The sequence below is a fragment of the Ambystoma mexicanum genome, chromosome 3q, assembly GCF_040938575.1.
Source record: "Ambystoma mexicanum isolate Mex_15411 chromosome 3q, UKY_AmexF1_1, whole genome shotgun sequence".
NCBI classification, from domain to species: Eukaryota; Metazoa; Chordata; class Amphibia; order Caudata; family Ambystomatidae; genus Ambystoma; species Ambystoma mexicanum.
Genome location: NC_090926.1, coordinates 745821160 through 745839854, shown reverse-complemented (window position 1 = coordinate 745839854; position 18695 = coordinate 745821160). Strand labels below are relative to the sequence as shown.

Here is an 18695-nt window from a genome sequence, read left to right as displayed (position 1 = left end):
GGATAATGAGGTCTCTGGACCATTATCCCCACCATTCCAGCCCCTGTAATGGGGGATGAAGGCCTTTAGCACCCTAGGTTCCCAAAGGCAGGAATCCGGGGTGCTAAAAAAAAGGATTCTTCTTCCTACACCGGAACGCCTCTGGCATCCCGGTGTAGGAAGGAAAATCGTTTTCCAAGATGGGCACCAATGAAAGGGAAGGGAGGATTCCATACAGAGCCCCTCTTCGCTTTCCGTGGCAGCCTGCAGAAGGCAAAAAGAGAACACTATGACCATTTACCACACGCACGTTTTTCTTCCTTTTCAAATCTATCCCAATTTCGAATAACTTTACCACAAAGCCAGTCCCAGGTGGACATGGCCAATTTAACCCCATGTTTTGTTTTGGATCATGACCTTATTCCATGACCCACACAATCTGGCCACTGCCCATGGCCACAGGCTACACCTCAGTCACCAAAGGTATTGTCACAACCTTGTCCCCACCGAGTGTCCACGGGGCCCTAAAGACTCTGTTCGGCCCCCCTCGAATCCCTTGGAGCCAGTCCTGGCGCTGTTGGCATCAGAGACACATGCTAGGACGGGGTTTCCATGGGCAATGGACAAGCATGGCTGCCCCCATGCGGAACGCTGGGGAACTGCATTCGGCGGTCTTGCATCTAGGGCGGGGCTTGCCCGAAGGCACCTGGGATACCTGCTGGCTATTTAAACCACGCCCGATTGAAGGCACGCGCTTCTCTTTATTCTGCTTTAGCAGCGTGACGTTCACTGGGTCCTGTGAATTACATATGGGCACGTTCAGAAAAACACAGATGAACGATCCAGAATCTATGAATTTCAAGGGAATGCTATGTCCTGACGAAGATGGTCATCACCTGCATGTCTTGTTAGATGTGTTACGTCCATCGAAACTACTATTTTATAACGGTGCCATGTCATTCACATTTATTATTTGTTTTTTCTTTTTCCATAACACCTTAGTAGTTGACGCACAGCATCCCATAGTTAGATTTTAGTGTGTGTGCTTGACTGTTTATTTTGGAATTCGATATATTTCTTTCTCTAGTTTTTGTTTTGTGTTCCTGATTTGATTACTGAAATGAAATTTTCTCTGTTCGGTTTTCTGGATTTAATATTATTTGGACTGTGTTTTTTGATATTCATTTCATTATTTATATATTTAGTCTGGTCAGAGCGACTGGGGGTCCCCCACTTGAGTGATTCCCTTCACTCGCTTGGGGCTCCACCCACGGCATGCCCAGATTAACTCTTAGGTTTCATGCGATTGATTGGCTGGTGACCTATTACAGCAGTCAATATTTGATACTAGCACTTTAAACAGTATGCACCTTTTTAGCTAATTGTTAAATATATTTATGTATATTGTACTAGAGCTTTAGACAATTTAATACTTTTTTAAGTCTTTATTTGCAACTAATAAATATAATGTTATAAATCAATTTTTTTATGTATGATGATCTGTGGGGCAGTTAGGAGGGTCTTTACCCTGTCTACATGGTTGAATAATGTCCTTTGAGTGAACTCCTTTGCCTTTCCGTTGGCTTGACCTCCATGTATTATTGCTTGTTGCTTCCCTTCAGCCAGCGAAGTAGGGGAAACCCATCGTTTGTTTTGCTGTTCACCGGGTCGTGCTCAGCATCCTGGCCAACAAGGGCGATGAGAAAAAGGGCAAGAAGCATCCCCAACTTACCTGTTCCATGGCATCCTCCGGCTGCCGAGACCAACCAACCCTCACCATCTTCCTCCGGCTCCATCCCTGTTGTCACGTGAGCAGCTTACCAGTCTGCCAGGAGGGCCATCTTTTCCAAGACATTTTCCGTTCCCGTGGTTTCTGGAGAACCACTCCTAATTTATTCTTCTCGACCTGCAAGACAATAGCACAGGTTAGCCATTTGCAAGGACGCTCTCTGCACCGCTTGGCGTTTCATCTTACCTTTTCACTCCCAGCTGTGGCCTCGGCCTCGGCCTCCAACAACTGCAAAAAAAGAGGAGAAGGTTATTTGTGCTTACATCACCAAAGACATTCTCTCAACTTCATCTACCTGAAAGTGCGGAGGCGCAGCCGGTCTGGACTCTGGCCCTCGCCAGTGAAGAATCTCGGTGGTACGGTGCCATTGATGACGCGCCCCTGCCCAGCGCGGCAGGATGGAGATCGCACCTTTATAGAAACCATGGTGAGAGACATCCCAGGGGAACCGCAAGGGAATCGGGAGCCTGGGAGCCTGGTTGCCAGGGAAAGAGCAACTGTTAAGCTTCATCTCCTGCATCCTGGAGCCAACCCTCGACATCACGAACTCCAGGGAAGGGGAAGGGACTGAAGAGTATCCCGGCCAGTCGATAAGGCGTCCCCGTGGATACAAGGTGAGCATTACAGGTATATCACTATTTTTTGTACCCACATTAAGACACTTGTCAAAAAATAAAACAAGTCACATTTGCAAAACCATGCTTTCAGATCCTTCTCAATGCTCCTTACACAAGTTTGCTGGAAATCCACCCATGTTTCATTTTGTCAAAAGTGTCAAATGTATGCACACCCAATCGTCATATAACCTAGCACTCACTTGACAAAATCCATTCAGACTTTACGAAAACATTTATATCTCAATCTATAATCTTTTTGCAAACCTTTGTGTAGATTTGTCAAATGGCACCACATTTATAAACCTTAACATTATTTTGGGACCCCCCCTAATTCTGCCCCCCTTGACAAAATCCCACCAAACTTCGCAAAAACATTTATATCTAGATCTATTATCAGTTTGCCAAATTAAGTGTAGATTTGTCAAATGGCACCTCTTTTATAAGCCTTTACATTATTTTGAGACCCCCTCTCTAATTTTGCCCCTCTTGACAGAATCCCACCAAACATTTTTTGCTTCTTGCAGCCATATCTCATCCCATCCTCATCACACCTCCCCAGAGATTATTTGATACATTTGACAAGTTTGATGTTGTGTTGTTTAATATGTTTTTACTGCGATGTCCACAGACACAGACTGCTGTCCGCGAATCCAAGATGGCGGGCGTTTCCAAAAATCTGACACACCTCACACTTCAGTCCAACCAATCAGCAAACGCGTTGTGTGTCCGCGGACATGACGCAAGCCGATTATCCATAGACATAGATATCACACATTTTTCAGACCCACTTTTTGGTCATTTTTTTAAAAAGTACTAGACGGATTTTCACCAAATTTACAAAAGCACGCTTTCGGGCCCAAGCTGCTGCGCCTGCCACAAATTTGGTGAAAATCCGTCCAGCGGTTTGGGCTGTAGGCGTGACAGAAATGTTTTCTCCATTCAGTCTATGGGAAAAAAATAAATTTTGGGACCCCCCTTATAACTTTGTTACCCCCTGTACTAAACCTCACCTAATTTTGCAAAGAAATTCAGAGTGGGCCATATACTTTTTTTGCAAAGTTTGATGAGGATTTGTCCAGGGAGAGCGAAGTTATAAGACGCCCAAAAAGTGCTCTTCCTATGTGTTTAGCAATTTAACAATAACTACATGGCCGCTACCGCAGGCCATGTAATATTATATATATATATATATATATATATATATATATGCTAATTTTTGCATTGCACTCACGGATAATCTCTCTATTTCTGCTTGTGAGCAGATTTGGGTACATACGTCTCACTGGAATATCAGAAAGGTTCAGTGTTGGTACTCAGTGACATGATGCTTGGTGTAGATATAACTCACAATACCAACCATATTAAGAAAGGCAACTCAGTACATTTGCAACATGGTAGGCCCTGTGCTTGTGTGATAACAGGTCCAGGGTTCTCTAAAACATGATGCGCATGATAACACAGTGGACAGAATCTTCTGTGGAGTATAATAATACTCAATGTGAGGTCTGATACATATCATACCAAGTGTGGAGCCCTTTTATCTAATATAGATTGCAATGAAGGGATGCTTACTAAACGTCCTCTCTTACCTAATGTGCAGACTTATTTACTTGCTCTATCTATTTTTCATCACATTGTTATTTTGTTTATCTACTTCCATATCCAATTCTTCACATTGATATTTGTTTTATGGCATGCTTCAAATTCCCTCTCACCTATGACCTGCCGTGATTCGGTTTCTGTAATTTTTAAACTTTTTCCTGGTTTATTACTTTTTTATTAGTTCATTTGTTTCTATTTTTGTATTTCTCTTTTTTTGCCTTTTTCAATTTTTTTCTTTATTTCTTTTTTTCATGTCTGTCAATTGTTCATTATTTTTGTCATGATTATTTTATTGTTCTCATTTTTGCCTTTCAATTTTATATAGTTTTTTTTAGTTTTTTTCTCTTTTGAGCGTCCTTTGTGAGCTTTTCTCATTGTTTTCAATTTTTTTGTTTTTCACTGTTCTTGCAGGCTTTTTGGACTCTCATTCCTTGATAAAAAGACTGACATTTTATCAGTTTACATTAACTTTGTGCGCCGTGTGTGCTGCGTTGAGATGCAGCCACACCAAATTACTGGTAAGATGATTTATTTCATGGATTTGATCCTATACTTTATGTAGGACTTCTTTGCCTCCTTTTTAACAATTATTTTTGTTTAACCTCTTTATCTGCAATATAGACAAATTTGCCTGGCCATCACTCCTTTTTCCACGTTGAACTCTTTGAATCTCTTTTTCTACGGGAACATTGCCATATATTTGTTAATAGGTTTTCAGATGCTTTTGCTTCCATGCCATTCCTTGATGGCATTGTGACATATCTTCTAGACAGCTACATTTCCATGTACCATTTTCTTGGATATTATTAAGAAACTTACCACAACAAGTGGTCACTGTCTGGGTCCAGTCAATGACGATTGCCTATTTTTTATTGCCTATTTTTTATATCTACAAACAATGCCCTGATGGAGGACCAGAATTGATCTGAAACACATTGGCTTTGTTTTGTCTTCTTCACTGAAATTGAAGATTCTATGTGAACATTAAATTGATATGCTTTAGATTATAAGATTTCATTATGTGAATATCTATCTATATATATGTATATAAAATGCTTAGGTATGTTCCAAACTCAGCTGATGCAATTTATCAGTGTTAGGGTGCCCTCTGCTGTCCAAATGGCAAAGTGCACCTCTGTGTGCCCTTCCTATTCAACAACAGCTATCATTTTAACAAACAGAATGAGCACTGTTTTACGAGGACACCTTCACCTGCCACTATCGCAAACATTCAGAATAATTTCAAGTTACTTCTTTCCACCCCCACTTCTCTTCACACAGGGCATGGCGGTTCCAGTGTCAATAAACAGTTAATTTACCAGATCAACGTTTCAGTCTCTAAAGATCAAAACGCTGTAGGATGAATGCCTTCTCACATGCTAAAACTGAAAGTAGGTGCTGTAATTATGCTACTACACAATCTTATGCCATCACAGGGACTCTGCAATGGAACAGGGTTGACAATTACGTGTCTACAAAGCCATCATAGAGGCCTGTATAATCGATGCAACTTAGATACTGTTATTATACCGCGCATAACTATCATTCCATCTGATACAAATATGTCTTTCAAATTCAAAAGCAGACTGTTCGCTACATGTTTAGCCTTTTTAATTACCATTAATAAGTCACAGGGACCTAAGCCCCCTTCCTGGAAGCGATCGCTGGTGACCATTAAGACACAGGGACCTACACTCACTTCCTGGAAGCGATCTGTGGTACTCCTAATATTTAAGAAGGGGGACAGAAGAGTGGCCCTATAAATTACAGACCGATATTGACCTTTGAGATATGCTAGAACAGCATATGTTACACTGGGAACAGCTAGCATATGTATATTTTATCTAACTGTTTAATGCAGCACTAAGGCATAATGTTTTCTAGATAATCAGTTTCAGCGGCTCTGAATTTGCTCTTGCTCTTTTGCACAGTTAAGCCAAAACCACTCGCTTTTTCCAAGACACTTGTTAACCTGTCATCATGCTATTTCTCCGACCAACCTGTAACCAAGATATCATCTTGAAAAAAACCACACACTATTAATGTCACCCAAGGATTTTAGGGATATTTTACTGCTTATATAACTCTTGCAGAGAGCTTCCCTGTGTTTGAAGCCATTTATTAATTCACAGAATTACATAGAGAATATATTTCTAGTAATATCCTGTGTGGATCCTTCTTTATTCTGAACTATTGGGAGCATATCATTGTTATTACATATGAGACAACAATATAGACAATGAAACCATCAGAGACTTTTTTTAATGGGATGTGCTATGAACTAAATTACTTCCAGGGGCTGGCAAGGAAAGGTAAGGCAAGGCACAGAGATTTAATGACATGTCCAGTATCACAATTTGTTTATTTGGTGAAGCGAGATTAAAAAGGTGGCCCACAATTACAAATGGCAGTGTGTTACCTTTTGTGACAAACAGTTTTAGTTCCAGTACTAACTACGATTTTGAAAAATAGTCTCTTTCAAACTCTGTTTTTTAAGGCACTGGGTACAGTTATGTATTTATCCATGCAGAGAGGAATAATGCTCTTTTGATCACAAAATAATGTACAACAGATAGGAAATCAGAATTGACAGGGAGCAGTGACCAGTTTGTGGCGGGGAGTAAATGGACCAGTCACCGGGAACAATACATGGCTTGCGCTACATAGATTAAGGACAACCAACATTAGGCATTTAATCATCATCATCAATAACTTTATTTGGCCGCCTTAGGGCCATCAAAGTACAACATAACACAATTAAATCACAATATTACAAGCACCATCCATTATAAATACATCATATCCACACCCTGATGCCCTACTTATGCCCGCAGGGAACTCACTTCCGTAGTGAAACTTGCATCAGCAGGAAGCAGGTTATTGGCCCAAAGAGGTTCCCCTGTGTCCTATTGCCCGGCGGGACCGTTTTAGCACAAGAAAGTGCAGGCCCATGGGGACTAGCTTGGGGATAGACTTCAGCATAACCCCCATAATACACTCTGATTTCTATCTCAGGCTTGGCTGGATTCTGGCATCTCCTATCGAACCCCAATATGCTATTTCCCAGACTTGGGTCTCGGAAGTCAATTTGGACACAATTGTAGGCACTTTACCCCTGTTGAGGCTACCTGGTACACCGCAAGATCTTTTCCCGTGCCACAAGCAAGCAGCCCCCGCAATCCCCGAAACCAAGAGGTGCACTTGTTCACAAGTGCCTCACTGGATTCATTGGAGTAGCAGGGCAGTTTTTGCACTCTGTGTAAGTATACTGCCTTTCCCCTGCCAGGCCCTAAACCCTTTGCATGTGTGCCAGTGCAATTCAGTGGCAGAAAACCTGTTCTACTATTAGACTTGCCCATGGTGGAATTTGATCTGCGGCCATTCCACCTCCCTTTAATGCTCAATGTAGGTTGGCATGGAGTGGCATTCTGAGTGCTAGATGGAGAATAAAACACATTGTCAAGCAGAGCACTTTTACCTTTAGGTTTCCACTAAATTCTCTAATAGGGCCCAAGCTAACCGTGCTGGGAATTGTATCCTTGTAGGAGGTAACATGATGGGCAAGTGATGTAGTCCCTGGTAGCTTCACATCCCTCTTTGTGCCCTTCTTCAAGGTGGGCATCTTCTACAAAGACTCTCCCCTCCCACTCTCTTCCAACAATAATTGGAGGAGTTTTTTAATTGTGGCCAATTCAAGCAAAGCAAGATTACATTTACCCATGTGGGCCCCAGTATCATTAGTGCCACCTCGTTACGAGTTGATCAAGGGTACAGGCCCAAGGGAGTTTGGGGGGTCGGGGGGTTGAGGGGGCCTGAGGAGGTAATACAATAGGGCAGTTAAATATCAAGGTTGATGCCAGCATCGACACCTGTTTGCTCTGCTTATAAAGGGGCCTACCCAGGGGTATTATTGGATGGATTGCAAAAACCCTCCTCTTTGCCCACCCTACCCTCGTGTGTACTAATTTGATTGGAATTATGCCTGATTTTCATCCTGCTGTTTGCAGACAGTAGAACTACTCCCCCTCGCTCTGCCATTTACTATGAACCCCATGACCTCAGGCATAGCAGTAGTGTCAAGTTTGGTAAATGAAGGCCGTTTGAGGGTCAGACCAGTGGGCCCAGTGATATCCGCTAAGCAGGCTGTAGTGAGCAGCGTAATCGTGGCAAATGATGGGGTGTCATTTGCCTGGAATTGTTAGTTTTCCATGCCTGCTAATGAGGAGCTACTCTCCAGGGCCTGGGGCATGCGGTCACGCTGGCCTTCAAACATTAGTGGGGTTGACTGTACCCTCCTCATGGACCTTGGCAACCTCAGAAACCTCATTGTCCCAGTCAATCAGCTCTCCTGGGGTGCCCATGACTCTGTTGCTGGGGCCTCTATCTTGCTTGACGACCTTACCCTTAGAAGGATGCTTGGTGGTTTTTCCTGCCAGGGGTACACGCTTACTGGGATGTTCAAATTGCCAAGGAATTGGTGAATTTCGCTAATCAGTACCTGGGCCTTCCCCGCTGCTCCTTGAGTACCATTAGACATATTCTTCCCCACAACTTGTAACAGGTGAGGGAGGGCTATCAGCATTTTTCTCCTCACAGTCAGTATTTTTCGTTATGGCGAGGGCAGTGGCAAGGGCATTGTGAGCAATGTAGGCATTGCAGGAATTACAAGAATTGCAATTATTACGGTCAAGGCGGCTGCCGCAGCTGCTGAATGATAAATAATGTTTAGGCAGTTGGCTTTCAGTTCTTCCTACCATTAAAGATCGATTAGGACCTGACCTGTGCTCAAAGCACTGTGGGCTGTATGTGGGTTTCCAGATGTCAAACAGAAGTGTAATCCCCACGCCAAGCTGCTCACCTATGCATGTCAGTGCAAGTGACCAGAGAAAACCTCCCGATGCACGGGACACAGTGTTCAGCGTCCTCCCTCCTCCTCGTGGACGTGCTGATTTCTCCGGGTCTCTGGGCTCTGTAGAAGGCAGCAAGCTGCAGACTCGTCGTCTGGATCTGGGGTCCTAACGCAGCACAGACAACCAAAGCTGAACATTGCAAAGCAGCACAGGCAGAAAACAGCAAGAGCAGAAAACTGGCATTTTTAAGTTAGATTATTTAGCATTTGTATAGCATTTTCTGCCATTGGTATGGCCTCAAAGCGCTGTGAGGAGGAACGCACTTTGCAAGACCGTAGTCCGAGTTGGGAGGTAGTGAGGAGTGGTAAATGTGTGTGTGCATTTAAGCCTAAGCAACAGTAGATAGGGAATGGCACGGTACCTAACAGCAGCTCATATTATCATTTGTGGGATGGGTGCTGTGTTCAATTGTCAAGAGAGTCAAACTATGTGAACAGCTGGATCGAATTTTGCTTGGAACTCGGCTGTATTCTATGGGTGGTGCCACTCAAGCTGCGGGTAGGGTATAGTCGAATAGTGTGTATGTCAAATGTATGCGGCTATGTGAACTGATGGAACCAACCCCTCCCCCCCATCCCCAGTGGCACTCAACCGCCTTCCATGCGATCCAGCGCACAAGCTACAGCAGTGGGGGATTCAGAGCGGCAATCACACTTCTGGAACACTGTGTGAAAAACTCAAGTGTGGCAAAACACAAAAAAGTGGCGAGGGCCAAAGTAGAAATCTAAATTATGAGTCTTGCAGAATGCAAGTGTGGCAAAATATAAACAGTGGAAAGATTTAAAGCAGCAATCTAAACTGGAGAACTTAGGCAAAGTAAGTGCGGCAAAACGTAAACCAAGCAGTGATTCAAGGAAGCAATCTAAATTGGGAGCCCTAGACAAGCAGGAAGCAAATGTGGCGATATACAAACATTGGTGAGATTTAAAGCAGGAATCTAAACTGGGGAACCTAGTCAGGCCACGCAAGTCTGACAACTTGCAAACAGTGGTGATAATCTAAACTGGGAAACCTAGTGGGACGAATCAGAACATCCCGCCACTTCTGTTAGGAGAGGGGATCCTGCTCCAATACCAAAACCAAGACAATGTCCAAGAATTCCCAAAATACCACCTAATTCAAGTCCTCAGGTGCCAGAAGGACATCTGAAAAAAAAATATGAGAAAACAGAAAAAGACTTAGATCTGATCTTTTAGTCAACAATATCAAACCTCAAGCAACAGAGCATTTCCATAAATTAAGGTTCATTACCACATATTCCACAAGTGCAAAACAAATAAAAAATATTCTACAGAGAAATTGGCATCTCTTGCAAATGGATACAGGCATTTCAAGGTACCTTGATCAGCAAGTAAATATCACCTTCAAGAAAGCCAAAAGCCTACAAGATATTCTAAGTCATTGTCATTTTATTCAGACAGAACCAACTAAAGGATTAACCCAATTATGAGATGCACACCCATTAAAAGGAAACTTTAAATGTGGCAAATGTATCAGCTGTCCTTTTTCAGACAATGGTAAACAATGGGTAACCTTACCAAATGGCTAAATACATCAAATAAAAGATTTCATTAACTGTAATTCGAAAAATGTAATTCATGCTATAGAATGGATTTGCAAAAAAATATATGTTGGCAGTAAAACAAGAAAGCTCAAAATAAGGATACAAGAGAATTTTAGAGCAATAACAAAAGAAGATATCAGATATCCTCTAGGCTTCCATCATGCGACAGAACACAGTCAAATACCTAAAACAAATATGACATTTTATGGCATTGAAAAAATTACAAAGCCCCAAAGAGGAGGTAACTTTGAAAACATTTTAATAGCCAGGGAAGCATACTGGATCTGGTCACTTGACTCTTGCTACAGTGGACTTAACTCAGATGCAGCAATTATTAATCTATTATGAAATATTCATCATGTATCAAAAAGGCTGTTCAGCCCAAAGATTATATTCATCATAGAAACTATGACCTAATAATCAACACACAAGAAATTAGCCTAGAGCTAATTAATGATTAATGTGTATAGAGGACTACTTCATTATTGTTATAATTGTGACATGAATGGTTCTTTTAAGCCAATTAATGTTTATTGAATGTATGTTGATTTAAGGAAAAGAAATTAGACATTGATTAATAATAAGACTGAGTAAAAGCATATTTATAAAAAAGTAGCGATATCAAATTAATGACAACAATAGACCACAAGAAACATTTCAAAATAGTGAATTCAGGGGGGGGGGGGCGCTGTTGTGCCAAAGCAAGATGGCCGCCTAGGTGTTGTGCTCCGGACGGGCAGAGCAAAGAAGCTTTGCGTTCATGCCTTCAACTCCACTGCATCCGTCTGAGATTAACGGTGCCTCGTTATAACCTTCTCTGCCGCATCCCTGTGAGGTTTTGTGGCTAAACGCGCCCTCGGCGCTGAGCTGTGCACCCAGTCTTCGCTGGGACTCCTGCCTACTCTCCCCACCCGCGGCTCCAGAGGACACGGCTCTCCCAACCACCTGGGGGCGCGGTGCCGCGGCCTGCTCTGGGGGAGAGGCGTCAAGTCCCCCGGGCTCGCCGAGCTATTACGACCAACAAGGTTGGCCCCCTGCTCCTCTTGCCACCTCGCGGGCTGCTACGGGCTGTTGGCCCACCACTTCTGTCACAGCTGCGCCCTCCGACCGCTTCAGCGACCCTTGGGCTCCAGGACTACCTACGCCGCTGGCCTGCCGACCGAAGCTCACCGCCCACCCGCACATCATCTGCCTCCCCCCTGCCGCCCCTCCGCAGGTGCACTGGATCATGCCTGCTGCAAGGCAGGGGGACCGGGGGGTTGAATGTGACCACCTCCTACGGGCCCTAGCCCTTATCTTCGGCTGCCGTGTGGGCCCTTCACGGCCCACTCTCCTTCTGGGACTGGGCTGCGCGAACGGGTGCTGGAGCTCCTGAGACGGGGACCCGGAGCTTTGCTGCTCCCCACCTGTGTCCCTGGCCCCCGCCTGGACCGTGCATGTACCACGCGCCATCATTGCTTCCTACTACTGGCGCACTATTCACCCTTGCCCTTGCTGGGGATCTCGAACCTGTGCTGGGAGGCGCACATATTAAACACCTCTACTGCACGCCTCCACCCCTGTGTTACGAACGTTTGGCTACATCGACTTCACGGCAGTGCAGTGCTAAGTCTGGACTTGATTGTGGGATCTCACCAGCCACGGAATCACTTACAATAATCTGTAAGGCTAAACTCTTACGGGATCTCACTGCCTCATTATCCTGCTGGGTTAACTCCACAATCCACTGGTCGCACTCCGCTGTCTCATCGATTCACACGCTCCTGTTCTCCAGTGCTTCTTGGGGCAGCAAGGATACACCTGTACCTGGTTTTCTCCGTGGCTCTGCAGCAAGAGCGCAAAACCTTCCTGGCTGTAAAAAAGAGACTCCGAGATTTAGGAGTTAAATACTCTATGCTCTTTCCCGCAAAGCTGAGAATCGAACACTCCAACCAAACATTCTTCTTCACTATCCCAGAAGAGGCCTCCACATTTATAGACTAACACATATCGGGTTGAACCACTTACCGTCAATACGAGATGTACACCTACTCTGCTTACTGTTGTTGTATTCGGGACCCCCGTTGCCGTGTCCCCCTGTGAGGGCATCTTGTTGATGAAGTTTATTAGTTGCTGGTTTTGTTTACGTTGCTCCTTTGATCCTATGCAAATGTGGCCCTGTTCGCCACACTGACTCATTGTATCCAGAGGCATTTTACTCCCTGACTAGTCCCCATCTTGGGTAACTATTCTATAATCACTTCTAGACACCCAATGGTTGGCCCCTGGGTCCCTGTCCCACCCTCTGCCGCCCCGGGTCTACATTATGCTCCCCGATGGTGCATCAGGGCTCATGGCCGCATTCCACTGGCTTCACTTGCCTTCCTCCTCTTTGGCCATGGCCCCGTTACTCCTTGTGCCTTCCTCGAACACTCTGGTTAATACTATTGAGTTGCATAATCTCCTCACGCTCTCCCCAGTCCGGTGCGCCATTGCCCGGCTAGCTAACAGTCCCCCAGGTGTTGATGCCTAGAAGTTCTTGGTTGATATGGTTTGGTTTGGGTATCGTCCCTCTGATTGGGGGAGGGATGTAGGTGGGGGGCGGACGTTATGGTTAAAAAAGTCTGGACAGCCACCGGAGGCGCCGCATGCGCCATAGCAGCACATTTTTAGCACATAGACGGGGGGGCCATATGCTACGGGATCGACTAGCTCCTTGTTGCTGGTGCCCCCTTTGCAAGAATACAATCAGTACCCTCACAAGAATGGCTAATACTGACCTGACCTTCATGAGCTGGAACATCCGGGGGTTGGGCAATCACAGAAATGATGCGACAGGTACAGTTACATGCTGAACGCCATGGGGTTAAAATCCTATGCCTACAAGAAACCCATGCTCGCTCGGAGCAATGTGAGCGGTTTGCTAAGCAATGGGGGCCCCAGAGGTACTATACCAACTATTCTACGCAAAGCCGTGGCACTCTCACTTTAATACACAAGAGCCTGAAATTCACATGTCACCACTCGCACATAGACCCTCTGGGCAGATATGTATTGATCATTGGCAAGCTGCTCCACCAGGAGGTAGCCATCCTGAATGTGTATGGCCCCAATATCGATGATCCTGACTTCTGCCTGCACCTAGCCTCTCTCCTCGAAAGTTACCCCCTGCTCCTGATATTATGGGGAGGCGATTTTTATACCATACTGGATGTCACCCTAGATAGATCGGGATCCAGACCTCGCCAACTATACAAAGCAGCCTATACTATCCTCGCAACCCTTCCCCGTCTGGCACTTGTGGCTGTATGGCGCCTAATGAACCCTGATTCGCGCACATTCTCCTTTTATTCCTCGGTTCACGATTCTCATTCCAGAATAGACAGATGGCTTAAAACGGACACGCTGGTCAGATGCCTTTCTCACCTGGCTATCCTCCCTAGGACATTTTCAGACCACTCACCGGTGCTCATTTCCCTAAACTGGGGTCAGGATGCCGACAAAACTATGCAGTGGAGGTTGAGCCCTTATTCGCTTCTCGACCAGGTCTTCACAACCGAACTTGAATCCTCCATTGAGGAATTATTTGAGATCAACACAAACTCAGTAACATCGCATGCTGTCCTCTGGGAATCCTTTAAAGCGTACACGAGAGGGATTGCCTTCTCCAAAGGTTGCGGCATCCTGAAGCAAATCCGTGCTGACATTGCCACTAGCGAATCGGCCCTAGTTATCCTCGAGTCCCAATATGCCCAAGATCACTCCCCAACCACTCTGGCGGCACTGGGTTCAGACTTGGACAGGTTTTGCGACCTCGCCCAGCGAGAGGTTAAATTCCTAGACTCCCCTCAGGCGGTAAGGAAATACGGGGAAGGAGAGCGTCCCAGTCGAATGCTAGCCAGGCTGCTGCGTCTAGAATTTGGAGCTCCCAATATCCCGGCAATAATGAGGCCTGATGGATCGCTCGCCACTTCCCCACAGGATATCAACTCTCAGTTTCGGTTGTTCTACACCTCACTGTACTCTGAAGCCGATGGTCCCCAGGTTCCGGAAATTGATTCCTACTTAGAGGATCTTCCCCTGTCAGTACTGTCCACTGATGCCAGCATCTTCCTAGAGAGGCCTTTCACCTCTGAGGAACTTGACGAGGCCATTGCGTCGCTGGCATCAGGGAGGGCCCCTGGCCCGGACGGGCTCCCTATGGACTTTTCTAAACGATACAAGTCTCTCCTGGTTCCACACTTATTGGCCCTATGGGAGGAATCTTGCGAGAGGGGTATACTTCCCCCATCTCTTCAGGAGGTGCTGATAACAGTGCTCCTCAAACCGGGTAAACCCCCTACTCAGTGCGACTCATACCGACCGCTTTCGTTGATTAACATCGATGTTAAAATATACGCTAAACTGCTGGCCAACCGCTTAGCCCCATACATGCCCCACATCATCCACCCCGGCCAGGCGGGATTTGTCCCGGGCAGGTCTACATCCTTGAACTTGAGAGAGCTCTTCAATGTGATCAGCAGAATCAGCCCGACCACACAGACGGTTGCAGCCACCCTAGATATGCAGAAGGCATTTGACTCGGTCTCGTGGAAATACCTATGGCGAGTTCTCGAGAAATGCAAGTTGGGCCTCCGTACCTGGGTAAAGCTGCTTTACACCGCCCCGTCGGCGGCCAGAGTTCGTACTGAGGACAGATGCTCCACTCCCTTCCAGATATCCAGACGCATACGATAGGGATGCCCCTTCTCCCCGCTCATATTCGCTATAGCCATGGAACCCTTTGCTGACATGGTTCGCCAATCACATTCACATAGGGGATTGCGCACAGTCGGCCAATACAATGTAGTCTCCCTCTATGCAGATGACGCTCTTCTGTACATCCGCTCCCCCGACACCAACCTCGCCCCTATACTAGCAGATGTGGCCCGTTTTGGGGACATATCTGGCTTAAAAATAAACTGTTCCAAGTCTGCCTTATTCCCACTCACGGACTCCACACATCCCCCGCGGACTTATGTGGATTCAACTGGTCTCCATCCAGCATCACCTACCTGGGGGTGGTAGTCTCCCATCACACGGCAAGGCTACGCGAGGACAATTACCAGACTTACCTAACTAACCTCGCTGCAAAGGCCTCCAGCTGGTCAGAACTCCCCATATCACTGGCAGGCAGGCGAAGGTACAATCCACCATGTTATGGGTCTGACTTAGTTGTGTATATGAGATCCAATTGTTACCATCTATTAGATCACGAAGATATTTAATGCCCGCCAAAAACCACTCAGGCCAAAAAAGCATTTTACCTTGATATTTCAGGAACGGGTTGAGCCAAATGGAAGCATCCAGGTGTAGGTATGGATCCACCTTCATACTTTTGGAAAGTTCACACCAACAATCCTGCAAAAAACTCATTAAAGGGTTCACTTTTGTGGTTTTGACTTTCTTGATAGTCAGCAGAGCCTTTGGATCCAACTGGGACACTGCACTACACTCACCCGCCATACAATGTGAACTCTCATTACCATAATCAATGATCTTGCAGAGATGGCAAGTTGAAAATGACAAATGGTAATCAATAAAATTTGGCTGGTTCATCCCACCCAGCTTCAACGGAAGCTGTCATTTTCAAATTGCAAGCGTTGGTGGTTTCCCAATCCAGATGAACATTTGCATAGTTCTATCTATTTCCCTAAAGAAGTGACGTGGTATCTTCACTAGTAGCAATGACAGAATATAATTTAATCGAGGAGCCAGATTCATCTTTATACAATTGATCTTACCCCATGTAGATAATTTCAAGAGACCCCACCTCTCCAGATCAGATCAAATTTTTGGGAGGAGCACTCCAAAATTCATCACTGGTAGCTTTACAACCTCTGCACCAATCCATATTCCCAGATATTGCATCTTCTCCAAACACCATCTTAATTGAAAACATGCACATGAGTGTTGCTGACACAAATTATTGAGTGGTAGAATTTAAGATTTGCTCCAGTTAACTTTGTAGCCTGAAACCACTGAAAACCAATGAATGTCACTCATCAAGTGGGGTATACCATTGGCTGGATCCTGAAGGGTGATGAAAAGATCATATGCATATAACCAGATCAAGTTATTACGATCGCTTCCTAGTATTGTTTGAAGGTTAACATTTGCTCTCATGCAAATTGCAAGCGGTTCTATAGACCGGATGAACAACAGCGGCGAATGTGGGCAACCCTGTCTTGTGCCTCTGTGAAGTTTAAATGCATCAAAAAATGAGGCCATTTGTAAGCACGCAAGCCGATGGATCTGCGTACAATAATTGTACCCACTGTTGAAAGTTATGACCAAAATTCATTTTTCTCAAACATGAAAACAAGAAGGCCCACTCCACACCATCAAATGCCTTTTCGGTGTCCAATGAAATTACTGCATTTGCCACTGACTGATTATGTCCTTTTTCAATTGACAATAACAGGCGTTTCATGTTGTCAGCTACTGCTCTACCAGTAACAAAACCGACCTGGTTGACATGAACCAGAGTTCTTAATACTGGTTCCAAACGTCCAGCTAGCATTTTAGCAAGAATTTTGCAATCACAATTGATCAGGCTAATCGGCCTGTAGTTTTCACATCTTGTGGTGGTTCTGTCTTTTTTCTTCAGTACAGTTATCAATGCATGCCGCATTGTTTCAGGCAAAGATCCGGTTATACAAGCGTCTTTATAAACTTCACACAGAAGCTGCAAGGCTAAATCCAGTAAAGCCTTATAAAACTTGCTTAGCAATTCATCCATGCCTGGAGATTTACCCACATTAAGTTTTGAGATTGGCAGTCGTATTTCTTCAATTGTAAATTCTCCCTCAAGACTTACTGATTGCTCTTCTGAGAGTTGAGGTCGGTCATAATAGTGAAGATAGTTTTCAATCTCAGACGTATCACAGCCTGCTCAGAATGGTAGAGCTTTTCATAAAAGTCCAAAATAAAGTGTTAATCTCCTTTTGTTGAGTTTTTAAAGTATTATTTTGACCTTTAACTGCAGTAATGAAGTGTTCACTCTCAGCCACCTTTAATCTGTAAGCCAACAATTTCCCTGCCTTTTCTCCATTTTCAAAGTAATTGATTTTTTTGTCTGAAAAGGGCATAATCTACTTGGCTGGAGATCAGTTTATTCAATTCATACTTCGCTCTGCGCAGCTTATTTTTTGTCTCCTCATCTTTGCTACTTCCAAATTGATTGTCTAATCGTTTAGCTTCAGCGGATAGCCTGAGAATTTCTTTTTCTTTTGATTTTCTCTGTTTGCCTGATTTGGAAATCAACACACTACGGACAAAACATTTCAGAGTCTCCCTGTTACGCTCACCTGGTATCCACGGGGGCGCCACACGATACTGGATGGAGGTCTAAGCGCTATCCCGGACCCCTCTATGCTTGGTTATGTGCCAGACATTGAGTAGCGCCTATAACAGGAGAATGGAGGGTTAAGATACTGGTTCTGTGATGGGTGGACTCCCACCTCCCTCTGGTCCAAATCCCCTCCCTTGGGGTTATTGCTCACCTTAGGTTTTTGTGCATTGAACTCTCTGTCCTGTGTCTCTGTGCTGGGGCGTGTGGTTGGTGCGGGCGTTCCGTGGACATAGTTGCTTCACTGGTTTTTGTGCTCTTATGTCGGGTCCAGACCGGCTGTGACTCCGACTCTGCTTGCTTTCTTCCAGGTGAGTTATAATGTCTTTTCCGTCTTTATTCTGTCTTTCTTTCCCTCCGTTTTCTCTGTCTTCTCTGCGTCTTGCTCCACTATGCTGTTCCCTAACAATGTCTCTTGTTTTCACAGGGATGGTTGCTATTTCGGAGTTGCCGCACCAATGGCGAAGACCATGGTGAGTTATTGATGCGGAGCGCTGCGCTGTTTATTGGTGTTAATTGCTAACCTGTGTTCTCTTCCCTTCTTTGTACAGGTTGCATGATGTTCCGGAGTGATGAGCGATCGAAACGCTGCTTGCCAAGGTAAGTGCTTTGTTAATGCTGACGTTGTTCCTTCTCCCTTGCAGGTTGCGGTGAAACCCGGAGATGGGTGAGGTAAGCGAAGCGCAGGGTGCTGCTAGGACTCCCTGCTTGCCCAGGTAAGAATTGTTATTAATGCTGTCCTTCTTTCTTTACCTTTGCAGGTTGTGGCGAACTCCAGAGATGGGCGAGGCAAGCGAAGTGCAGGATGGATTCAAGACCGGTTACTTCACAGGTAAGTGTTCTTGCTTGCTAATCCGGTTCTTGT

At 45.1% G+C, this 18695-nt stretch overlaps 1 protein-coding gene and 1 long non-coding RNA gene across 2 annotated transcripts in view; one reads left to right on the top strand and one right to left on the bottom strand.

The window, feature by feature from the left end:
* LOC138582934 (uncharacterized) overlaps nt 1-18695 on the top strand; it is a 98909-nt gene that overhangs the window by 34325 nt on the left and 45889 nt on the right. Inside the window, exons 2-3 of the long non-coding RNA XR_011305110.1 lie at nt 1602-2382; nt 4399-4505. This is a non-coding gene — a long non-coding RNA (uncharacterized lncRNA). The remainder of the gene's footprint in view (nt 1-1601; nt 2383-4398; nt 4506-18695) is intronic.
* The window catches only part of RNF157 (ring finger protein 157), a 1722220-nt gene continuing 1713497 nt past the window's right edge, over nt 9973-18695 (bottom strand). The window contains exon 21 of the mRNA XM_069654703.1: nt 9973-10042. Coding sequence (XP_069510804.1) covers nt 10011-10042 — 32 coding nt within the window. The 3' untranslated portion in view covers nt 9973-10010. The remainder of the gene's footprint in view (nt 10043-18695) is intronic.